The 26,836-nt window shown below is 36.7% G+C and overlaps 1 protein-coding gene across 3 annotated transcripts in view; it reads right to left on the reverse strand.

The window, feature by feature from the left end:
- The window catches only part of TENT2 (terminal nucleotidyltransferase 2), a 41,709-nt gene that overhangs the window by 5,386 nt on the left and 9,487 nt on the right, over positions 1-26,836 (reverse strand). For all 3 annotated transcript variants that reach the window (XM_032095405.1, XM_032095404.1, XM_032095406.1), the window contains 6 exons: positions 24,492-24,561; positions 20,864-20,940; positions 17,516-17,644; positions 15,297-15,340; positions 9,241-9,377; positions 2,674-2,765 (listed from right to left, as the gene is read on the reverse strand). In XM_032095405.1, coding sequence (XP_031951296.1) covers positions 2,674-2,765; positions 9,241-9,377; positions 15,297-15,340; positions 17,516-17,644; positions 20,864-20,940; positions 24,492-24,561 — 549 coding nt within the window. The remainder of the gene's footprint in view (positions 1-2,673; positions 2,766-9,240; positions 9,378-15,296; positions 15,341-17,515; positions 17,645-20,863; positions 20,941-24,491; positions 24,562-26,836) is intronic.

Consider the following 26,836-nt stretch of genomic DNA (forward strand, 5'->3'; position numbering starts at 1 on the left):
ATAGTAAAACAAAGCATTACACAGACACCAGAAAGGCTTGTGCCTTTATGGAGACTGGCATTTCAAATTTAGAACATGCTCCATGGCATTAGGTTTTTATTTCTGCTAGCTATTTAAATTCACAAATTTTTTCATACAATCAATGTTGTATTTAGCAGTTTTCTGAAAGGATTCTCTTCAAACTACCTAGTTTTCAGTGGACAGTTACAGGCAGATTTCCTTTAGAATGCATCATACTTTCAGTTTAGAACAAAAATTGGCAATCAAATAAAAACATACACAGTCCTCTAATGTCAGTCCCATTATTTGGGAGAGTGATCTAGTATAATTAAGAACTCTGTGTTACTTACTAAGTGAAGAAGGTAAGTGTTTCATTTGTGTATCATAAATGTGATGGTAACTGCTTTTTTAATGCAAGGACCTTTATGTTGAATCAGGATATATCTATATTTTAAAGCAACAAGGGCTGAACAGTGCAATCTTCTGAAACCATCAGTGGAAAAAAGGCATTCTGGTCACAAAAGCTAATTCACATCTCCCCTTAACCTTTCTGCATATTTACTGACTGTCAAAAGACAAACTGATTCCCCAAAGCACAGCAAGATTAATTTTACAATCAGCTACTCTTTATACTACCACATTTTCTAACCATCAAGATACTAAGAGTTTATTATAAGTTATTTTGTTCACACAGAGAGATGAGAATATTAAAAAAAACCCAGACTTGTGTTATCTATCAGCAAATATATTTTAGATATTTAAAAATATATGGAATAGTACCAATTACTGAAATTCTATTCTGTGAACAGGAAAATTTGACAAGACTTGGAAAACAGAATCTATTGGCATGTTTAGCTAACTTTTGGAATCTTCTCAAGTACACAGAAATTTATCTACATACTTTGTTAACCTAGTTCAGCTTAACAGCTGTTATAAACATGAAGTCTACTTTGAGTTAAAGCAGGAAATCTTATTCATCCCTCCCAAATTAGAAGTAAAAACTTGGTATGTGAGGCTAAACCCACTAAGTCTTGAACCAAGGAAGGAATCAGATGTGTCACGTACAGATAATTTTGCCTTTTTTAATAGCTCAAACAAAAATGCATTAAGGAAAAGCTATATGTAATCAAGACCATTAAATGCAAAATCTAGAGTGTCTATTTTGTATGTTCATGTTTATTCTATTTTCCAGCCTGGCAGAAAGATAGCCTAATTATTCAACCACTTTGTAATGTCATAAAATACTTGAGAGCTTGAAACACACAGCCCCCAGCAACCCAGTGGATCAGCATCACGTGACAGCAGCAAACATAGCTGCCCAGCATTCCCACCTCCCACATTCAGACCAGAGCCTTGGCAATGCCTCACTACACTATCCTGAATCATTTCAGCTGTGCAGATGCTCTAATTCTCACATTTCTCAACTCTAAAGACTACAGAGTCCAGTGCAACCATATTTCAGTGCGTTCTTCTTCTCCTATAACTGTTGATTTTTCCAAAAAGGGTCAAATAAAGAACAAGAATCCCATCATGTGGCTTCATACTGACATTCATAGGACTGTGGCCAAGTTGGTGGGTTCTGGGCCACAGAATAACCAAGTTCAGGTGAAGTTGAACTGAAGCTGATTCTCTGCACAGAGCAGCACAAATGCAGGAAAGTACATACATATCCCAACTCTAAACCTCAGCAATCTTGAAGAATGTCTGTTCAGCCACAGGACTTCTGCCTTATTCTCCTCCTCCCTCAGCAAAATCTTCCCAGTGTCTAAGAACTTTCCCCATACCATTTGTCTCCTGTTCAAGTTGTATTCCTATTTCATCCTGAGATTTCAACCCTTGATATCCTTATCCTAATAGCCTCCATTCATTTGCAGTCAGGGCCCAGGCAACCTCTCCTTTTATGACAACTGTTTCCAGTTACACAGCAACTCTCAGTCTCTTCCTTGCCTCTCTTCTCATTCTCTTAACATCTCGATCCTTCTCTTGGTCTATCATCTCTTTCCTTAGTGCAGGCTTCACCTCCTATATACGCTTACCTGTTCACCTTCCATATAGTGCTTCTGCTCAGTTCTGCACTGAGACACCTGAGACCTGCAACTCCAACAGGTAGCCTGGGTTTACCCTCCAGTTCTGGAAGGCATCATGCAGTGTCTGCACAAAGTCTACGTTCACTAGCCAGCCAAAAATAGTACCCACAAGGGCATCAACATACACATAACCTGGTCACTGCTAGGACTTGCAATGCCAGAGCAGTTCTAGAACAAAGAATATTCTTTGAGAGTAATCTGAGTATGTGCCTGCTGTATTTTTTCAGAAGTTCAAACTTGGCAAAACTGACAACTATTTTTGTGGAGCAGAAAAACACACACTACTGGCATAAAGGCCATTCCTTATCAAAGTTCTAATCCCTGTTCCAAAAGTAACAGGGCAATGAGTGCTCTTGAAGAAAAGGTCAGGAGTACTATTTTTAAACCCTATAGAACTTAAGGCTTCCATCTCAAATGTTTTTGACGGGACTGTTAACAAACCATTTACATTGGTTAAAATTCCTTCTCTACATAATGCACACATGCATTATATTTCTCAAAACACAACCAAGGTAAAGCCTAATTGATAGATTTAAGTATTTAATGCCATAACAGTTAAAAATCATAATGCAGCTTCACATTTTACCTTCTACACAAATAAATTTGTTTCTCCATTCAATACCATCAGGTCTTGCAATAGCCTTGGCCTCACGAACTGAAATCATTTGATGGCTCCAACTAGAGAAAAGGAAAACAATTTGCAAGAAATTTTAACTCTTAGTTCTAAATTCAAACTATCAGTTTACATTAAAAAAATTGCCAAATTGCAGTGTCATAAGCCTGGATAACACAGTATTTTATAATAATGAGTAATTCAGTTTAACATCATGGGTAGGAAACAAGCAAATTTTTCCACTAACAGAAGTTCAAGTACAAAAAACATCTCCAAAACAGAGCATCACAGGTATCCATGAGTAACATATGTTCACAATGAAGTAATTTTTTCAACTAACAATGTCAAACTAAATTTTCATCGTCACCTGCATTTATTTCTAAGTTCAAAAGAAATTACAGACTCACATCTTTCATAATTTTCTGTGAAGGAAAGGAATGTAAGGAATAAGTGCAGACAAGTCACATACTGCATTCCATAAAAAAATATTCAATAGTATAAAGATATGTAGAAATAATTTGCTCATAGGCCTTCCTGTGCAAGGAACCTATTACTAGAAAGTTTCAACACTTCATATATGCTGAATTTAGATCTGCAAGTACAACTCTCTACCATCTTTTGCAGGCAGCTTTACAATAACAAAACCAGGAAATTATCACATTTAAACAGGAACAGCAGGCAGATTACAGGGCAGTCTTTATGACATGCCACCATCTTTATGATGCTTGGCACAATATGCCAAACGTAATGGAAGCCAAAAAAACCACTTCCAGTTTTATGTTCTTATCTACCCAGCCACCTTTCAGCTGCTCTTAACTTAAGAGAGCAGCTTATCCTGCATGCCATCATGTGCCACATGCAGGACAGTCAGGAGACTGGGCCCAGCCAGCAGGGGTTTGTGAAAGGCACATCCTGACTGACCAGCCTCACAGTGGATAAGGGAAGGGCTGTGGATGTAGTCTGCATGGACTTTAATAAAGCCTTTGACACCATCTCCCACAGCATTATCCTGGAGAACTGGCAGCTGATAGTTTCAACAAGTGCACTGTTCACTGGATAAAATGGATGGCTGGGCCCAGAGACTGGTGATCTGTAGAGTTAACATCCAGCTGGTTACCTGAATGAGGGGATCGAGTGCACCCTCAGTCAGTTTGCAGGTGACACCAAGCTGGGTGAGAGTGCTGATCTGCTGGAGGGCAGGAAGGCTCTGCAGAGGGATCTGGACAGGCTGGATCATGGGCTGAGGCCGATGGTGTGAGGTTCAACAAGGGCCAGTGCCAGGTCCTGCTCTTGGGTCACAACAACCCCAGGCAGTGCCACAGGCTGGGGCAGAGTGGCTGCAAAGCTGCCCACAGGAAAAGGGCCTGGGGGTGCTGGTGACAGCGACTGAACGTGAGCCAGGGTGTGCCCAGGTGGCCAAGAGGGCAAATGGCATCCTGGCCTGGATCAGCAACAGTGTGGCCAGCAGGACCAGGGCAGTGACTGTCCCCCTTGTGCGCACCAGTAAGGCCACACCTTGAATCCTGTGTTTAGTTTTTGGCCCCTTATTACAAGAAACACACTGAGGTCCTGAAGTTTGTCCAAAGAAGGCCAATGGAGCTGGGGGAGAGTCTAGAAGACATGTCCTTCACTTGAAACAGTAATTCTTCTCTTGAATTCTTTTTTTCCTAGGCTATACTTGATCCCTCAGCAAAAAAGAAATGCATTTATAACACACTGGTTAAGTAAAAAGCAACAAAAAAGTGGCATTTCTTGCTGTTTAAAAAACCTTTTATTTAAATTTGAAATTTAAAAGCCTTTTATTTAAATTTGAAATTTAAAAGCCTTTTATTTAAATTTGAAATTTAAATTTGAAAACAACTCTTTTATCTGCCAGTCTCCCAAAACTGTCTTGGTACCAAGATCATACTGAATTAGAAATTAATTATGAATAGCAAATTATTTGTCTGTCAATTTTAACCACTTTGGCTTGCATATAACAACTTAATTGTTGCCAACATAAAGCAGATATTCTCCCTGTACACATTTTCAATCCCTAAGTTAACAATGCCATTTAAACAGCTATTTCAATTATCAGTTATTTCTGCTGTCACTGACTGCACTAGGTATGTGAGCTTCATGGCAAAGGCAAGTATTTGAAAGAAAGACACTAGACGTTTTCAGGTGTGTGCATGACTACAGTACGAACAGAATAAAAAGCTTATCTTTTCCAGAGCATTCTTACTAATCAAAGCCACTTGTATAAACATAATAAGATGGGTACAAGTTGCAAACATATTTGATTCAACACAGTATTAAAAATGATCCCTTTATTACCTGACCAATTCTATCATGAAAAGAGCTGCAAGCAACTTTTCACTGCAATTTTATATTTTGTCATTAAAATGTAACCAAAGCTTTTACCACATCCACCAAATACAAATCAGTCATCTTAAACAACTGCTACTTAACTTGCAACAGTAAATTTAAGGGAAGTAATCACAAAGGAACACAGGGGAGCAACACCTTGCTTCAAAGTCTCACTTTGTAAGGAGACAGCCAAGTGAAAACCTGCTGCCTTCATTCAAAGCTGCAGAGATGAAATCAGACACCTCCTTGAGATGGGCTGGTAAACATGTTTCCAAATACTTGCTTTAGAGAACATCTACAATTTTTCACCTGATCACAGTCACTGCGTAATCAGTGGACAATTTTAAATAGTTAAAGTTAAAATGAAGTCATAACCATAGCCAGCTGTATCATAAGAAGCATTACACAGACTTAAACTCTTATGGCAAAATAATTATACAACCATAAAGACAAAACAAGCTTTGGCATATATGGTGTGTTATTCCAATGCATGCTGCAATTTCCAAACCCCATTTCTTTGGGGACAGGGATGAAGGAATATAAAAATTACTTCTCATGGACACACTGAAAACCCTAGAATAGGACTGTGGAAAGGGTGCTGTATAAATACATGGCAATAAACAGTTTTCTGAAACATCAAAACTGTTTAAAAGCATAAGGGAAAATCAACACAGCACAAGGACTTATGCATGACTGCACAAGATGCAAAGCTCCTGTTTCTTCCTTTGCTGTACTCTTTCAGCCCATCCTGTCCTACACCAAGTAAAATAAACCACAGATTTTAACTGAAATACCTAATGGCCTTTGCTAGAGTGAAGGAGAAGTTTAACATTAAGTCTCCACCTTCTCTTATCTTCCTGACCATTACATGTAAAATAGATCAGTAGTTAAACATTCTAGGCAGGTGGCTTCAATTACTTATTCTGTTCAAAATTATGATCTTCACACATGATCTGATCATTCTTGGTGGCATGCTGTTCATTTAGCAAAATGGTTCCTGTATATCAAATCTGGTAGTGCATCCTACTCCACATATAGGAGCCTACAAAAATCACTTTTACAAAAATTGAAGTCTCACACTGTAATAATCTTTTCATCAAATATGTGACAGTCCAATAGGGAAAGTTCAGTGGCCCAGTACAGATTATATAAATATAGCCTAATTTAACAGTCACAGTGTCTGAAACAGAATCTCAAAATTTCGGTGCATAAAGACACTAGTAAATGTTTCACAGGGAAAACAAACACTGAAAAAACTACTTACTACAAAGAAAATATTCAATACACTCTGGAGTAAAATACTAGGTCTTCCACGAAAGGCAGAACTAAGAGAGCCCTGTGGTGTGTGTATTCACAAGTGAACATGAGTCAGCAGTGCCCTGGCAGGCAGGAGGCCCACCCACGTCCTGGGGGGCATCAGGCACAGCATCGCCAGCCGGGCAAGGGAGGGGATTGTCCTGCTCTGCTCTGCACTGGGGCAGCCTCACCTCCAGTGCTGGGGCAGCTTTGGGTGCCACAGGATAAGAGAGATATAAAGCTATTGGAGAGTGCCCAAAGGAGGGACATAAGGATCATGAAGGGCCTTGAGGCGAAGCCTTAGGAGGAGTGGCTGTGGTCACTCGGTCTGTTCAGCCTGGAGGAGAGTGAGGGGAGACCTCACTGCAGTCCACAACTTCCTCATGAGGGGAAGAGGAGGGGCAGACACTGATCTCTTCACTCTCATGACCAGTGACAGGACTCAAGGTAATGGCATGAAGCTGAGTCAGGAAAGGTTTAGGTTGGATATTAGGAAAATATTTTTCACCCAGAGAGTGATTGGGCACTGGAACAGGATCCCTAGGGAAGTGGTCATGGCACCAGCCTGACAGAGTTCAAGAAGTGTTTGGACAATGCTCTCAGGCACATGGTGTGATTCTCAGGGATGATCCCATGCAGGGCCCAGAGTTGGACTTCAGCTGATCCTGATGGGTCCCTTCCAACTCAGCATATTCTATGACTCTGTGATTCTATGTATTTAATTCTTACCCTCATTCTCATTTGTACCGTTGTTTCCATCAGCAACTTCAAAGCAAAGATAACAGATCCTGTGGCTACCATGACGCTACTTTTGCTTGCGCTGGCTGACTGTCATAGACACAAAACATTTTTAGCACCACGTTCATATTCCTCCCTATGGTGCACTAATTTGTCTTCACCAGACAATAAAACTATATGGAATGTTACTACCAACCCTATTTCTTTCAAACAGGATTTATAGTTGTCAGGGATACACAAGATAAAGAGTACAACTGACTAAATTTTATTTCAGAAAGCGTAGCAGAAAGAGTCAAAAATAATACAGACTGCTGCATTAAGTGCATCATTTCCTCAAATCACTTCTCAGCTAAGTAGCAGCATTTTCAACATAGGAATTCTAATGGCTATTTTTACTGGTATCTTTTTCTTTTTTTTTTTTTTTAACAGAGTACCATCAGTATCACAGAAATGTTTAAATACTTAATAAATGCTCAATAATGGAAGAACAAGCCAGGTATTCTTTTTATTCAGTTGTTTTTTTGAAACATTTTCTTCCCTTGACATCAGCAACTATTCTATTGTCACTATATAATTTTTTGAGCTTTGTTTATCCAGAAGCTCCTCTGTGCACCTATGAATAAATTTAGGTAGTATTTTTTCCTGGTTTATAATCATCACAAAAATAGTATTTAGGGATTGCCAAATATCAGTTCAAACACTGATACTGCAGAATTTTTGGTCTGCATATGTCTTCACATATCCTGTCTAATAGCAGACAAAAATGAGGTCATTCTGGACCAGCCACCAGCTTAGGCAGAAATCTGGTCTTGACTATGTTCTCAAGCACCCAAACCCAAGAAGTCAAACTAGATATTTTTCCTGCAATTAGAGACAATATCATCTCTGTTACTTTGCACAGGCAAACCAGAAAACTCCTTAGTGGAAATGATATTTACTTTCATATATGAGAAGATTAACAGTTTGTTGTACAGTCAAGTAGTAAAAGATTCATTTAGTGGCCCACATAAATTAAGAACCTGAGTTTATCTTCCAGCAGTGTCTTGTCATTTGCCTCTTTAGCAAACATCACCTTGTCAGCTGAAAAGACATGTACTCAGAACAAACATTTAAGACAAAAGACCATTCTCTTATCTGCAGAGATCATTGAAAGACAATCTCTTATGTGAAAATCTCTCAGTCAGCCTTATGCATGCACAAAATGCAGCTAGTTCATGCATTACTAAAGGCCATAGGGATTTAGATTACATATTTCACATGTGATGCACACCCCAGAAATGTTTTAATGATTTTATGGTCTTTCACTTCTTATATTAAAGTAAAATATGAACACTTCCAAAATTATGAGTATCCAATTGTATGTTTTGTTCTCCTTCCAAGAAATGGAGATGATGCACAAATACAAGACAGCAACATGCATGAACCAACTGCCTCAGAAGTTATTTCGAACATCTTTAAGCTAATTGAGATACAACTATTTGATATTTTATATGAACAAGCATTTTTTCTAAGAAATTCAGAAATACATGAGTAACAATTCGGCAAAACAGTTGTAACTTAAGACTTTCTCAGAGGCCCTCACAACTTTAGCTTCTCCTCTTATATAAGTCCAGATGCCAAAATTAAACTCAGATTCTAGCAAACCAATAATGTGAGTGCCACAACTACACATGGGAGAACTCTTCACTAGGTGAAGCCTATACAAATGTACATTCTGGCTGAAGTAAGGAGCCACCTAGCCAGTTACCTCCATTGACTCAGGGTGACAAAAGACAAGCACAGCCCTTAAGGTACAAATAATTCATATCACAACTGATACCTTAAATGACAACTAAGAACAGATCTTTCTCACACATGGATAGGCAGTTATAGAATAATGTAACTGTATAACAAAACCCAACAATTTTTAAAGGACAAAGCTCTCTAACTTTTGGCAGCTATTTTACAGGAAAGAATGCCTAGTTAAGCAGAAGACATCGGACAGTTTACCAGCATTCTTGTTGTCATTTAGCCTTTCCACTTATTTCCTCTCTCTCAGTTACCACTCCTGCATTGCTGCTTTTCTTTCTCTTCAAGGGTTATGAAGTGTTGCTATATTGAATAGAAGGAATCAAGTTTCATATCTTCTAAACCACCAAGATGAGCTTAATTACTTACTCAAATTCTGTGGCATAATATTTGAAGAAGCCTATTAGCAAATCTCCAAGGCTTGATCCATTTTTTGAGATGTAAGGAGGAATGGTACGTGGAGCTTGATGAACAAGATGCAACTGCATAGCAGGATCAAAACATTCCTGTCAAAATAAAATCAGAGTGTATATATATGTATTATTTACACAGAGACAGCCTTAACCCAGATGCATGTATTTTTCACAGTAAGAAAGCTGCCTATTGTTTGCTTATTAGAATTTCAAGGACAACTTACAAGCCAAGGACTATTTTTCTTCTGCCCCACTAAATACTACTTATTCCCCCTGAACTCAGGTAGAATCATCTTGCACAGGAGCATACAAGATTATTCCTTGACCTCTGTTTACTAAAAAACTTTAACATGGGAGAATCTTTGACTGGACTTGCATCTAACACCACAAGAGCAAAAGCTGAGTAAGGTAGCCTGCACTGAGCTGACTGCAGTTCAGCTGAGAAAAATGTATGTGAAGTTAACGCACCTATTGTCAATTTCCCATACCTGAACTGGAGTACAGAAATAATCCAGAGGGAAGGCCTGACATTGCTCCCACAGTATAGAGTTAAAAACTGCATAGGAAACCCACTGGCTATAAAATGAACCTGCATCCTCCCACGTAATAAGCATGAAGACTGCAGGTAGCACTTCCTCTAGCCAAGAATGAAAAAAAAGCCCAGCTGTGAAGTTATATAATACACAGAACACTACACTTCAGCTGAAGTATGCTTTTCTGTGAGGGTAGAGGGTGGGTACAATGGGGTAAGAAAAAATCAGGTTTGTGATGAAAAGAAGCAAACTACTACTGCCACCTTAAAAAGGAATCTATACATGACTAAATAAACATGGTTTTAGAACTGCCCTGCCGTTTCAGTGTCCATTGCATACTTTAGGTTCTTATGACAGACCGGGATACATAGAAGAAAACATACCTCCTCTTGCTACAGAAACAATTTTTGTAACTTGTTAATACCTGGTTTTAACACCGTTTTACAGCAATGTTGTGTATTTTACTGAAAATGAACTCAAGATACACAGGAACAAACTATACGTTCACATAAAGAAACACATTTATGTAAATTTAGGAGCCTGTTCACTCATTACTGTATCTCCTTTCCCCTCTCCACCCATTTGTTTGTTATTTTTAAGAATAGTATCAGGCATGATTCAAATTTTATAGTACTAGAATAGCACTAGAAGCACTACACAGTGTAGTATTATTTCCACGTCCAGAGCTGGCACTGCTTCCTCTGAGAAAAGTATTGTTAGTGATAAAACCAGTAGGACTGGAAAGCTTGAGACTCCCATCCTCTTCTGCCAGCTCCAGCAAAAACTTCCTGGAACCTTGTGCAACATCTTTTGGGGAAGAAAAGCCATTCTTCTAGAGATAAAAATTTCAATGGTTGATCTCATATGATATAATGCTATACATTAAACATTATTTTAATTAGAAGAGCTCAGAATTTAACAGCTTATAGTTCATCAGAAGACACCAAAACAATGGAAACACAAGACATAAAAAGCAGATATGCAGTATATGAAGATCTAAAAAGGGAACAGTTGTTCCTATGCCACACAGTATATACAGTTTTAACCCTAAAGTTAATCAGAAAGGTACTACAGTGGAAGTCACTCCTTGCCCATCCCCACAGAAAGCTAAGGAGTCAGAAGAATTGAATTTAGAATTAGCAGTATACCAACTGATGAGGAAAGATACAAAGGAGGAGGGGAAAGGAAGAAGAAAATGGGCCATTGACCTACAAAAAATAAAGAGCAGAAGTGCAATGAAATTACTACAATGGACGTCTACTAAGACTAGTAAGTAAACGTTTGGAGGCAGTAGTAAAGATCAATTTTTTTACACTTTGCATATTTGAATGCCTGAGAACTTCTCAACTGCAAGAAAATTCTGCCACCACACTGAGGTTGACATCCTCAGCAGCTAAAAAGTTAGACTTTATTATTTTTCATAAAAACAAGCTTTTTTTTTACTGGCAGGCAATAAGATATCAGACAAATCAAAGGTTTCCTTATTCAGAAAGGCTTTTGCTTACCAGAAAATACATGCATATTATTCTAGACATGTGCTGTGGTAAAAACGGAGGTTACAGTCTACAGTAACTAACAACCCCCAACCCCCTAGTTTAAGAGACATACATAAATAATTCTCATTTCCACTTGGTTTAGTAGTTACGTCACTATGAAAATGGCTCTTAAAAAGACAACTCAGTATTGCAAAATAGAAGGCATAACTGATACTGCTTTTCATTAACGGTAACTAAAACAATGTTAAATCACATGTTTGTGATACTCTTTATAGATTTATTTTTTAAGCACTGTCGGTTGCTGATCACCCCACAGACAAGGCAAAACCCAGTGTTTTATCTTTCTGAAATACAGAAAACGTGTTGTGTAAGAAGTTGTTATTACCGTATTAGAAAGTTTTACATGTAAAACCAAATTAATTACTACTTAAAATTAGCAAGATTTAGTGAAAACTTCTGTCAAGATATACCAATATTCAATAATTCAATAACCAACAATGTAATTGGAGATCATTTCTTAATGAAGCAATGACTCAGTGTCCAGTGAACAAGAGGTCAGACCAGCTATGGGATACCTATACTTTTTTTGGCTTTGCCACAAACAACTCATGATAATCCTCTAGCTTCAACTTAGCTCCATTCACCTGTTTTAAAACAAGGATAACAGTGTTTTTCTTCCTGTTAGAGGGACTCAGGGAATAACTAGATAAACAAGACAAGATACAGCTTACAGATTTTGCAGATAGGTTAGGTTGCTAAAAAAAATGGAATTACATAACATCCTTCAAAGTACGTTTTCTTTTCTTAAATTGCTCTAGCAGGCAAAAAATTCAGCTTCTATTAAAACTAGTCCCTATTTTGCTTACGGTGTCTTTGCCTCAAGCCATCTTAAGAGACAGAAACTGGATTCAGGATCTGATTGAGCAACAAATATGAATGAGCTCTCCATTATTTTAAGATATCCCAGAAAAAGGGACCCCAAAGTCTTTTTCCTTTTTTGCTGAATCTCTAATCTTTACCTTGACTGGCTGATTTTTCAAGAAACATCAATATTCAGCAACATGCTTCATGTTCAAGCTACATAATGCTTTTAAGTATGCTCATTCCACCTTACCCACTGGAAAGGAACATGACTGTACATCAAAATAAAATTTATATTTGAATATCTTGATGTACAGTGAGTTTAACTCTGAATGTACACAATTCTTCATTCAAAAAAATTTGGTGGGTGAGTCAGCATAGCGTCGTGACATTTTTGTATATTCACACACATAAAATACCCTTTTCCCCAGTCCTAAAAATGAATATTTAACTCATGTTTATATTTTTCAAAAGTGCAAATTAGTGTGAAGCAAACTGTGTCTTTCCAAGGACTGACTCCCACGTTAAGCACCATCCCACCTTCTGCCCCACCCTTTGCAAGACATGATACAAAGCTGAGGCAGCAGAAACAAAAATGTGCTTATGCTAGAGTCCTTGAAGTTCACCATCCAGAGCACCCATGGAAATCCAATTCCATCTTGATTTAAACTAATACACCAGATTTCTTGAACACTGGAGAGTCAGGCACAAGTTTCCTTCTGAGTCCCAGTGACAGCAATGTTCACCAGCCATAATGGCTTAAGCAATCACAGGTTCTCTAGAGCTTATCCACGAAGTCCTGACTTGGAGGCACATACTATACAGACTTCAAAAATGATGAACACACTTTGTGGGCTACTGTCATCTACCTTATCTGGCTAGGGGGCAAGGGAAGCCCCAGAATACAACCCCACATCTGATGTGGTCTGATACTCCCTCTAAACTAGCGGTTGCAAAACACATCAGCTTAGTGCCAGTTGGAAACTCCCCCATGGCAATAGAATGCAAAAGTGGGAAAATCTGGTGGCTTTCCAGGACTTCTCACCCTTCACATTTGCAGTAGGGATATACGGAGACACAGAATCTGTCTTTTGTTTCCTCCTCAATGTAAGCATGTCACTCCTATATGGTACCAACATTTTAAGACAAGCAGCTTCCTCCAGATCACAGAAGTATTTTCAGGCTGCAGATTTGATTTTGAAAAACTGTGGATAGGTGTATGTAGGGGAGATGGAATATGTTTGTGTAGTTTTAGGGTGGAGACAACTCTGACCAGCTACAACCACAAGAAAAACATATGGTTTCTTTTGATACTGAAATTTGCCTGTACTTTTAAATTATTACTCCAAGCCACAAGACCAAAATTGTTTTGCTGCATTTTTAAATTCCTTTGAAATACCAGTATTCAGAAATTTTAAGTTTCACAATTTTTCAACATTTAATTATATTCCTAATGGAGACAGCAGACCAAAAATATACTTGCAATTTGGTTTTGTAGTAAGCATGTATAAAATATTTTGTTAGCAATCCTAGAATACTTAGTCCATTCTCCAAATATAAGATAACTAACAAGAACACAAAAACCAAAAATAAAATCTATATCAGAACACGGCAAAAATTCAATTCTTACAGCTGTGCTCACCTGCAAGTGATTTACCATTTTCACACAACAGAAGATAAAATTTTGCATGCAGATTCATTAGATTTTTCAGCTTATGGTATTGTATATGTTTGCTTTAATGATTTAAGGCATTAATATTTGTATAGTGTTCTGAAGGCCTTTACACAGTTCAAACACTACAAATATAAATGCCTGCATTATAAATACAGAGGAATCAAAAGTTGCCAGTTCTTAACACTTTTTTCTAAGTAACATGCTACACAAAACTTGGAACACTACAGCACACAAGCTTTAAGGAAATGTAATTAGCAAATTTAGCAATTCAAAAATCTATCAGATAAAGCTAAGTGTACAAGAAATGAAAGACAGTTTCAAATGCTTTTCAGCACTCCCAATGAAGAAACTAGAAGGTATAGAGTACCATAAGAAAATTAGAGGAAAAAATAAAGACCATAAAAATATAGCACAGGTATTCCTAAGCAGATATACAACACACAAATAAAACTGCAGTGAATTATTGCTCAATGCTTTCTTCTGCATCTCAATTATCTTAATTACCCAAAATGGCTGACACCACAGTATTTTCTCCCTGACGTTCAGTGTTGTTAAATATTCCCATTTCAGCATCACAGGAAACACATGCAAAAGACAGACAGGCTTTCTGATACTAGCTTTGCACAATTGTCAGCAACCAGTAAAAAACCCCCATAAGTAGACAGGAACACCAAACTATGTCAACTATGAAAAAAGAAAAATTTTAAGTGACAGATATGAAGACAGGTAAGGAGGAAGGAACCAAGGAATTTCTGTAAATAAATTACAGCATAGAACTATTCAGCAAATAGCACTTTTGTGCACAGACAAATATTTAGGAGGGCAGTTCGTACTTCTAGATAATTTTTCTTAGATTAAATCTCACTAATAACACTCCTAACTCTGGAGGCACCAAAGCATACTGATTCATTGTTCTCCAGAAATGAACAGAGTATGATCTGACTATAATAGCAAAGACACAAAAAGGTGTTTTCTTGTAGGACTGAAGTCAAATTTTGTGATGGCTCAAGTTTCCTTAGTAAACATGTACCACTTACTTTCTGCACACGGAAATATCACGCAACTCAACAGCTGTGGGAGTGTAGGGAATTCTGAAGCACCAGAGCAGAATGAAAAAGCACTACTTAACACATTGATAAATAGGAACCAGAAAGTTACAGCTGACACAGGGATATTTCCAAGCCAGCATAAAGAGAATTAGGTCAGTGGTTTTCATTAGAACTTTCTTCTAACTGTGTGTGAAATCTTCTCACACGTAACAGAATTTTCATTAAAGAAATTATCAAAAGCAGCAAATAATCCCTTTCACTCTTAGGTTTAGCATGTCAATGACCTGACCTACAGACTGTCTTCAACTTAATCCATTAGAGACATTAAAGAATTCATGTATTTAGATAAGCAGGGTCACACACATACATGATGTAGTAAATCCATAAGAAACACTTACTGGGTAATTTTTTTGGAGGGATGGAAGGATGGGTTCAGGTAAGGCTATAAAAAAAAAGTTTAAAGTTGCTGTGATTCATGTAATTCACAGGAAGCAATATCGTATCAACTACATCAAAGAGTTGCATCAAAATTCTATCTTAAAAACATTTATCAAGAACTTCACTTTCATGCATTTTGTAAAACAAGTTATTCAGCAAACATTTCTATTACTATATTTTGTACTATACAGTACTACAGGAACTTTATTCAGCTAATGAGAGGTCTTACCAAGATACTACTATATGTAAAAGGCATGAAAAATTCTACAGCAGCTGGGTACAGCTTTATTTCTGAAATTCATATTAACTCATGGCTATAGGAAAATTATCTAGATTCCCTAAATGAAAAATCAGAGCTTCACTCATCTTTTTTTCCTTACATCTAATACAATTCTATGAACAAGTCTACAGTTACTGCAAGAGCATCTGTTTTTCAGCTGCCAAGTATTACATACTGAGTCTCCAAATGTAACCTATTAAAAAAAAAGCCCAACACACTTATAGGCATTGCTAGCAAAATCCCCATAAAATACATAAATATGTATTTATGTATAATGTTAGCTGGTCTGCTGAACAGCATACATGTTATGAAGATCATGCAGTCATTAATGATACTAACAAACACAAAATTACCTAAATATTTGTCACTTTTATGAAAATCATGGATTGGGAGTTCATCTACTGAACAACATAAATTAGAGACAAAAAAAAAAATCACCCAGATTAGATGGTCCTATAGATAGACCAAAATCCAAAAGTATTCACATCCTACTGAAGCAGCTACAGAACTGTCAGAGCACTCCTCAGACTAAAGCTTTATCATCACGTCTTCAGCATGGTTTAAGAAATTGGTCTACATCATTCACTAGAGAAAATAATAAATAAATTCAGTACATATGTCTTGGACTTGGGACTTAGTTCACCCTTCAACAAGGTCTTACAGGAGAAGAGATGTTACAGAATCCTGTTTCCAGAGGGACTAAGAACAGCAGAGTTCTCAGAATGTGCTTGGGGTGTCTTCAAAGAGTAGAATACACTGTTAGGACTGCTAAGAAAATTATCACAGCTGCTTCTATAACTCTTTTTTTCCCGTGGGTGTTGAGAAATATGAAAGAGGTCATATTTCTGCAACATCTTGGATAATTTCCAGATCTCCACCACAGTAAATTAAAAGGCAACAAAATCTGAGCAACCAAGGTATTGTACCCAGGTGTGTATGCTTTGCTAAGCTTTACTAAGAGGATGGATGGGAGGGGGAAAATTACCACTTCCCACTTGCATTTGCCCTATGAGTTTCCTTTTCTTACTGTACAAATTAGTTAGCCATATTATCTGGAAGAAAGTTCATGTACAAGATACTGATGTATCTACAAAATAAACTCAAGCCACACTAAACTTGGGTCCAAAGACATCCACAGAAGTATAAGAATATGGAAATTATTTAAGTAGTATAGAAAAGAAATTTGCATAGTGAAGGCAAGGACACTCGTGCAAAAGAAAGGTGTTCTTTTTTTCCCTCCACAGTATCATCAACAAAAACACTGTTAGAAGTTCTAGGACACAGGCTTTCAGGATCATATACCCTGCATATAGCAGAGAAAAAAAGCTTTAAAACTGTGTGAATAAAACATCAGAACCTCAAAATCTGGTGCTTAGATGCATGTACAGTGTACAGGGCCACATCTCAGGCGAGTATTTTTTTTTGGCCCTTTTTTTTTTCCCCACAGAAAAGGCTGAGGAAGCACAGGTAGAAGGCTCCTCTTTTGTTTGTGGACTGCTGATCTTCCCCAGACAGCTGACTGATCACAGTTTTGTATGAAAAGGATTATTTGAATCTTTTCTTCCCCTTCCTTAGACAGCTGTGGCAGCTGCCACAGATGATTACAGCAAATGTCCTTATGCATTTTTGTGAACTAGTACTTGAGTTTATTTTATAGCTATACAGTGTCCAGCAGTTACTTTTTTTTTTTCAAACCTTTTTAAAGCTGGTAACTCTGCCTCCAAAGAGCGGTCCACTTGTTAAAGACAAATGCAACACTAAGGAAATGGGAGTAAACTCATTTTACTTTTAAATATTTCTGTGTAGAAGATGACTACTGCTTGTTTTATTTTATTAAAGAGGAAAACTACACAAGTATGAACTTAAAAGGGACAGTTTCAACATGTAAAAAATACTTACTCTGTAAATAGTGCAAAACCATCAAGACAAGACTATAGCTGTTTAAAGTACCACGACTGGCATCATTTATCTCACGAAAACTTGCCCACTTCTTAACAACAAGCACTAATGGACGAACTCGATTCTCAACTGCAAGTAAAATAAACACATCTCAAAAAAATTACATTTAACTAGACAGCAATTAATCAACATTTGCTCCTACTTGATCAACATGGTAGTTTTGTATTCTAAGGTTACCTTTTGCAGATATTTAATAGAATTTACTTAGTTATTCTAGAATTACTATCCATCCTATAAAAATCGAAACAAAATATTTGCATTTGAAAACAGTCTTTTGAGTGGTAAGATCCACGGACACATTACAAGATGTATACCAGGAGATTTGCAAAGTCACTTTCTACTTCTAATGTCTCTCCAGTTATGGTACTAATTTCCCCTGAATTAACTTGCTGCCAGGACAGACCCTATGTTATTTTTTTATTTAGGCTTTACTAACAGGAAAAGTATTCCTGTGGTTGGAGGACAGCTGATTCTTAAGTTTACATCAGGATACATGAGAGCAGTAACCCCTGCATACAAACATAAATTTTAAATTGGCCTTGTCCTCAATAGCTTTTTATGTAGATGACATGTTAGATACAGTATCTCTTTAAATCAATACATATGCATTTCATGAGGAAAGACATAAATACAGGCATATTCCAGGCATCATCATCTGAATTTCTGGTGAATATAGATAGCCTTCTAATTAAGGTATTAATCAACTGTAGGTAGATGTCACTCACCACAAACTCCTGGGACTCTGTAGCATACTTAATTTATTATTTGCAGCTATGCAGATCATCAGTTCAGTCAAATGCCTTACAGTGCCTTAAAAGCTTATACATTCTGGAGTATCTTTCTAACCTGACATCATTTTACAAAGCTTTGTATTCTGCTCATCAGGACATGAGGACAAAAGACATCCTACAACTGCACCAGTTGGGGTGCTCTCTGTTATTCTGTAAAACTAGCAAGAACAATTTTTTCACAACATGTTCAGAGTGGTTCAGCACACATGCCCATGTAACCGGTACTCTTCTCACAATCAGTGTCCTACTAGATCTGGAAGACCTTTTGGAAACAATCAAACTCCTTATCCATAATCACCTTATTCATGACATTGTTCACCAGTGGTTGAACCAAAAAAATAAAATTTAGTACACTAATTGTGAGATGCCAAAAAAGTACTGTACCATATGAGGATGCATTAATTGAAATAGCATTTTTTCATGAGAGAAAAATGTAAATAGGCTCCAGTTTCAAACACAACTACTTTGTGTGTCACAGTAGAAAAGATCTTTTTTTAGTTGACCTCATTTTGAGATATTAAATTCTGTTTGCTAGTGCCTGTAATCTGTATAAAATAAAGTTAGTGCAATATGACCAGTAAACTTTGTCTGATACTCTGATACCAGCTACCCCTCAAGAAAATGCTCAGTAATGTTATTTGCACAAAGCTAAAAAGTCCAGCTTCCACTAACTGAAAAATATCTAGCAAAAATTGCTGATTAATCACAGACCTGCCTCCTTCAACAAACCACTGGTAACATAACAGCTCAGACTTCACCTCCTAGCTCTGCCTAATCTACCCACACTTTCTCTGGACATTTTTGTTTCACCTTGCCTCATCCTCCTCGATGTTTTCTAGAGCACCCATGCACCAACACAGAAGAGTTAACTTCAAAACAGACTGAAGAGCATCCACAGAAATATTTGGAGTTTTAGTTTTTTAATCATGTTCACTAAGATAATTAGTCCCTTATTTGCCTGAGCATCTCATTTGTTCTAATGGAAAATAGACCAATGCATCTTCCACATCTGAGGTAATCTGATAATTTTTTTCCCCCTGCAAGTTGAAGCCCTTTCAACTACACATTTAACTGAGCAGGCTAATACATATAAGGCTATCTACCCTTGCTGATACAACTTATAAAGGTATGGAAAGAGATAGTCTGATAAAAGCTTTCATTTAGTTTTGTTTGCCTTATGTCACCTGAGTTTTCTGGTCCAAGGAAGACAAGACAGACAAGCTGTATGCCTGATACGTTTAGAAAGGTCCAGAACACTGAGAAGATAATATTTTCAATCACAAGTCTCCCTTCACTACTAACTCACTCCTTGACCTCAAGAAAATATTATTTAGCCTTCATCAGGAAACATGAAGTTAATTTTGCTGGCCTTATAAAAGTGACCACCACAGCAGAACAGAAGAAAAGGTGGGATACTAGGACTGCTTCCACTGCTCTTTTCACATCTGGACTTGTGTGCCCTACAGTGATTTTCTGAGAACAGTAAAGACAATCTGTGACAGAAGCTACAAACAAATATATCAACATTAGACCTAGTGAAGTGACTGCTCATCTGCAATTGTAAATGACAATGATTACTTCCTAATATTTTTAAACTTGGAAGCAAATCCTTTTCCAGTCATATAACTTCCTGAATGTATGAAGAAGTCACAGTTAACCAACTGACCCAGGACAAGTTGTAGACTCTCCTAGTAACACGAATATGGAACACAAACTAGTCTGACTGAAACAGTAGTAAAAATTAACTAGTGAAGATAGCTTCTATTGGTAACTGCCTACCCTAAATAGAAAGAAATTCCTTTATGCAAGAACTGAAGAAGGTGGTAAAGGAACAAATGCAAATGCCCTAAAGAAATAGCCTGAGGCACGCTCCTTTATGTATTTAACTGCCAAATGACATTGCAATGCTAAGAAAGAAAACCTTAATTTACCACTAGGAGAGCTGTTCTTATTACTTTCCTTTCACAAGGCTGTTTCACAATCTCTCCCTAAAATGCAAACTCCTGAGTAGACACAATCCAATTTTTATTTGGGATTAGTATAAATACTGAAGCAGTATTTTGGATTTTCCACGGAAAGTCTCTGCAACAGCATACAGACACAGCTGGCTATCAGCCATGAGTAATTGGCTGTCATTGGCTGTAAGGAAATAAAATAAACTGGAGATTATACCACTAGATGACCATTACTATCATGATCTTGTTATATGCAGAATACCTGAAGTAGCCCTTATATTAGATACGTGAACCTTAATACGAAGAATCTTTGTTATCTTCTGAATATTATAATATTCAATTAAAAACATACCTAGCTGTTTTCTCCACATATTTAGAATGAGCAACAAGAACTTATCTTAAACCTACTTAATGTAGCTAAAGAAGTAAATATATACATAGTAATACAACGTATTAAATTATATGTTCATAGCATATCAATACCAAAATACAAACTCAAAAAGCAAAGTTTAAAGAAATAAGAAGATAAAATAAAAACTTACTGAATGCATAGGTTCTCAGAAGGAATGTATTTCTTATACCTATAACATTGTTTACATTCAAGTCGAAATCCACATTGCTATTAGGGAGGAAAAAAAAATTAAGCATCATGGTATTCAATTTCTGAATGTTTACTACTACTATGTGACAGATATGGAGAAATATAATTTTAATATAAAGCCCTAGAAACGTTCTTCAGAGCTTTAAATGCCATGATTCCTATGATTTTGTTTATATCACCTGAGCCACTTATAAACTTGAACTCCTTTGTTAAAAAAATGTAATTGCTGTTTTACATGAAGAATACATGTAGATACAAATTTAGACCTTAGGACAACTTAACATAACTTTTTTAATTTCTACCAAATCTTTCTCCCAACTAAATATGATTTACATGATTTACTACAGGTAAGTTTTGATACCAGGAAGGATTCTCTGAGGTATTAGTTTAAGAAATTATGCCAATGAACTGAAAAAGAGAATGGGAAGAGGTTAGAAGGTAAGAGGCATTTCTGCAATGACAATAAGAGAGAATCAGTACTTTAGAATAAAATAAATTCTGAGTAAACACTGCATGTTTTGCAATAAAACAGTTCTGATAATTTTCATTCTGTTAAGGTTAAATAAGGCAAACAAGCACTAACTGCCTTATTTACAACACAACCTGCCCCCAAGTTTGAATCTCCTACTGCATATAGAGCCTAACTACTCACAGAACTCAAGAAATTATATTGCATGGTAAATAAACAACAGCAACACTTAACTCGCAACAAGAAGAGCTTATTATTAGATAAAGAAGGAGTTGTCTGTGATATATAGCTATTTCCATTTTACATGCACAAGCTGCATTCACATAGCACTTGCTTGCTCAAATACTTCTTCGGATTTTCTTGACTATATAAGGGAACATGGACCCGAAGTTCATTAAATTTGGTAAAAGACAATAATTTGAGGTCTATAAGAAATTTTTTGCAGATTTTGAACATTTAACATTTTTTATATCTTTTAAACATTTTTTTACATTAAAACATTCTTTGCATCAAAACCACCATTGCATAATTTTAAACCTGAGTTAGTATCAAGCAGGGCCTTTTTTATGTTTTAAGAATATAGTACATAAAAGTACAGGAAATAAACAAGCTTCAGCTACCACTTCACAGTTGTAAATATAAGCATGAACACCCATAAGAATATTAACTGCATGTGCAAATGTAATAAAAAAATGTCAGATTGCATGTGTAATTCCAATTAATCCAAATTAACAAGAGGACTATTTACCAGATGCTGATTGAAGCAAGCTCTATTGCAGTTATTTTGCACTTTACTATGCATGTTTTAATAGCTGTTGCAGTAGTGCAAGTGAAAAAGGGTTAGTACTGCTGGGATTCAAGTTCTACTAAAAAGCACAAAAGGAGAGGAAAAGAGTCAACTGCACATCAATTGTAGCAGAAGAGGAAGGTTTTGTATCTTCTGTAGTATAAAGATATTTGATCAAAGGCTTGTTGGGAAGCAGAGCCAGCATTAAAATAATTTCCTGGGAAAGACTACCAGAACAAAAATGGTAAGTCTTTAAGTGCAATGGATTTTCCCTTAATTTTACAGCACTATAAACTCCCAAGTTTTAGTAAAATAAAAGAGAACAAATACAAACTGAATGCTTCCTCATTCACCGAACCAAAGTAAGGGGCAACCGCCATTTGCAGGTATATATGGACCACTGGTAACACATTAGAATGTGGATCTCCAGACAGAGATAATACCCACTGAATTCAACCACCTTCTCTCAGCAGCTGGGCATCAAAAAACTAGCTTTTACAGTAAGCTTGTAATGTTTAGTTTCCAATTTTGGCAAAGTCAGGCTTAGTGCCCTGGGTACAGGATAGCCAATCAATTTTTCAAGACCTCTGTGAAAAAATGCATGAGTACGCATTCTTCATACACCTGAGCCTACAAAAGACAAGAGGCCAGTAAGAGACTGGAAAGAGACAAATGCTTAAACAAAAAGACAAAACATGGATGGAGATGACAGGTTATGTAAGAGAAAGGTAACTGTAAAGACAGAAAACAAAACAAAAACAAACAACAATTTAAAAAAAAAAAATCCTAACCCAAAATCATTACATTCCCCACCACTCCTCTCTTCCACAAAAGCAATACAGAAAACCAGATGGTGAAAAATACTGGGTTTTACTCTGCAAAAATAAAATGTGCTGCTTCTAGTCTCAGACGATCATACTTTGATTTAGTGGGAAATAAAGAGTTCTTTAAATCCTATCTGTAAGGTATATAATTATCATGACTTTTTTTTTGAAAAAGTGACTGCACTATGGACTGTAAGTGCTTACAAAACAATTTCAATCTTCTCACACAATCACTTCCATCCAGTTCCATACTTAAGGTTTCTTTTTAAAGTTTATTTTCTCCTTTTAAATTGAGAAAAAAATATTGTTACAATCCCATAACTCATTCAATATTTGTGCCAGGAATTTATCATTTCATTTATATACAAAAAGACTAGCATTGTTATATGTAGCTAATCCATATAACGCTTGACAAGTATCAGACTTTCAGAAAGCATGGAAGAAACAACCTTCTGTACTGTTAGAAGAGAAAGTAAAAAACATTCAAATTTTTAAAAGGTAGGCAAGTATACTCATGTAAATATGGCATTGGGTGTAAATGAAGAAAAAAGTATAAAGCAAAAAACCCAACAAGTGTATATCATCTCAGATGAAACAGAAGGTTAAATTGATGATATAGATTAGTTCGTTTTGTGAACATGACTGATTTAGTTTTATCAGGGCTGGAACCTTACGATGATAAAGTTAAATCGTCATAAAAACATGTTGTGATATGCTTTCATAGGGAGAGGCCAGAAAAGTAGGCGTATTTGTTTTTAAAATACAGATACAGGTCTGTAAAATTTCAGAACCATATAGACAGGTTAAGACAGCTACATTAAAGTTGTTCAATCTACAAAGAAGAATGAAACTACGTTACTATAGGAAGCTAATACATATCAGTTTTACAAAACTAAGCCAATGAACAGAGGAAGATATGAATATTACTCAGACTGTCAACACATTTCAGTCCTTTGCAAGACTTTTTCCTCTGTCAGGTATTTTCATCATACACAATACGAAATATATCATTCTCTGTCCTAGCACATCCCTCTAAATTATTCTCTTGTCTTCATAATGAATAGACAATGAATACAAGGAAACATAATCACAAACTAGTCTGTTTCAGTGTTGTTTGTATAGCTCAATAGCTATGTCTGCACAGCAAGCAAAATTCTATTTCACAACAGTTTTCTTCCTACCACTGGTTTTCTGTCAAACCATTTGTCAACTTGGAGTCCACTATGTACAAAAAGCCCACAAAAATACGTGATGTACTGCTTCTAATTCACATCACAGGAATCAAAAAAGCATCTCAACCACAAGAGGTGCTTCAGACCATCAACGCAATAAGCTGACTGCCACTGCATGTTAGAACTACAAATCTGCAATACAACTATGGCACCACACAAATAAACACACATAACTGGGATTACTCCTAAGGGCAGTACATCTATAGAACACTTTCCCATGTCAAAGTCTAAAAGATTATGCTGAAGAGAATACTTGCCTGACTTTATCCCTGAATTTTACTATTGGCACTTTTGCTCTGATCAGCTGAGGTCGCTCAATGTAGCTTGCTGAAATGGAGAAAAACATGCAATTAAGTTTCATGCAAGATGCAGATCTTAGTAAAATATCCTGTAATACAATCTTATCGACTGATTTATAGCAAATAGCAGCTTATTATATTTAGCAGAGTTGTGCTAAACTAAGTAAACTTTAGCAACTGTAGCAAAAAAAAACAACCTAGGAAAGCATGTGAAATGCCCCCCACACTAAACATTAGAGAAGAAAGTAGAACACATAGTTTTCTGTGGGAAATACATTCCAGAAATTTGAACATAAGGAATGCAGTACTACAATCCTTTCATGGAACAGTACTTGTAATAGAAATCCTGAATAGTTATAATTAAGGTACAACAAAAAAGGAGCAAGAACATATCCAACCAGGATGGGCTAGTGATAGGCTTAAAACTTGTTTGCAAAACTGTTCATTTGAATGACAAAGTACGTATCAGGAAATGCTACTGAAAACAGGACAATGCTTTCTATCAAAGATGGGATAACCTTTATCTGCCTTTTCTTTAATAGTAATAGCACATGCAATAAATCCACATTGATTATGATTATCAGATGATTATCTACACAGTATACATACATAGGCTCAATGCCAGACCGTCCAAACTCACACATACTAAGCTCAGCCACTCACAAAAAGCCACCAAATGCACCCTCCACACTTGGCTCCCCAAAACTGTTGCATCAGCCATATTGTTGTGATTTCCCTATACTTCATAATACCTCAGCATATATTCAGCAGTTTCCCATAATCCTGAATGAATACTGTGCCCAAGAAAGTAACGGAAAAGAAAAACAAGTATAGCCTGTAGGTTATATGACATGAATTTGGGCAAAAAGCATGATTTTAGTAATTACTTGTGTTGCCAAATCTAGGACCAGTTGTATTTGTCCATATCCAACATCATACATTTTCCCATTGTTTCTACAAATTAACCTCAGATTAGCATAAATAAGCATGCACAGTACAAGTAATACAGACTAAAAATAACCTTGAAAAAACTCTCATTTTTTCTTTCCCCCCAGAGAAAGCAACAAGGTACTTCTATCAGCTGAATAGCCACCTTGATTAAACAGCATCATCTCCATTGCTTTTGGATGACAAATTCAGATTTTGTGGAACACTGCTGGGAAATACTCAATTAAAACAAACTTCTCTTTTTTTTCTTTTTTTTTTTTGAGACTTTCTGAAACTGTTTTATGGACATGCACGTCCAGACAGATTTGACCGGAGGCAATCTTTTATCTGGATTTTAATGCACTGTACAAGCCTAAGCAACACACAGACTGGCACTCAGAATAAAAGAAAATCTTACTAATTTACTGATGTTAATGGGAGAATCTTAAATAAGTAACTTCAATTCATGTTCACTGACTGCAAACTTTACACAAGCATTGCCTCTAGCTGAACCTTCAGACACATCCAGGCATCTCTCCTCCAGCATCCCCAGAACATTTTTAAAGTGAGAGTTTGCCTCTCTTGACTACTTTCCTTTCACTACCAAATTTATGACAAAGATTCCCAATACACTAGCACATGGTAGACAACAGTGGATGTCTTTCTGTATGCCATAGCAATTCAACTTTCCTCACTATGACCCTTACCAATGCTCTTCAGAAATTAACTGAACTCATTCTAGCGACAATCCACTTCCAAACACATCCTTGTCTGCAAATGCCTCCCTACGCTTGATGGATGCTTGTGTCAAATTAGTTGGCTAAGAAAAAAAGATACAGCCCAAAACATAAACCCAATCTGTTTCACAGGGTGGTAAAAAGCAAGGAGGAAGTTAGAAGAGCAAAGAGGAAGTTAGAAGGCAGTGACTTCCTGCTGGTATCCTGTTTCTTGGCTCAGACCAATGAGGCTGTTAGCAGAATCTATATTGTAGCTTATACATACATACTGGGAAGAAATAGTCACAAATACAGGATGTGGAATTCTGAAATACATACAGGTTGAGTAAGTGCCTTAGTAAACTGACTACGTGATCATGAAAGCTACGACCAGAGGGCTACATCAAAATATATGAAAAGAAATCTATACAGCTGCTCCCCACTTTTGGGCATGTCTATGAAAAGGTCATGGTCACCACTACAGCTTAGAAAAGAAGAATATAATGGCTTCAAAGAAGACTAAGCACTGGTTCATATGTAACTTATTCATTCAGAATTTCAGACTGAACAGCTTAATTCTCTCTCTTCTTTTACAGAATGAAAGATTAAGAAATTGTACAGAATATTAATCCCAAACATGGTATATGCCAAAAAGATCTT

Source organism: Corvus moneduloides, chromosome Z, assembly GCF_009650955.1.
Source record: "Corvus moneduloides isolate bCorMon1 chromosome Z, bCorMon1.pri, whole genome shotgun sequence".
NCBI classification, from domain to species: Eukaryota; Metazoa; Chordata; class Aves; order Passeriformes; family Corvidae; genus Corvus; species Corvus moneduloides.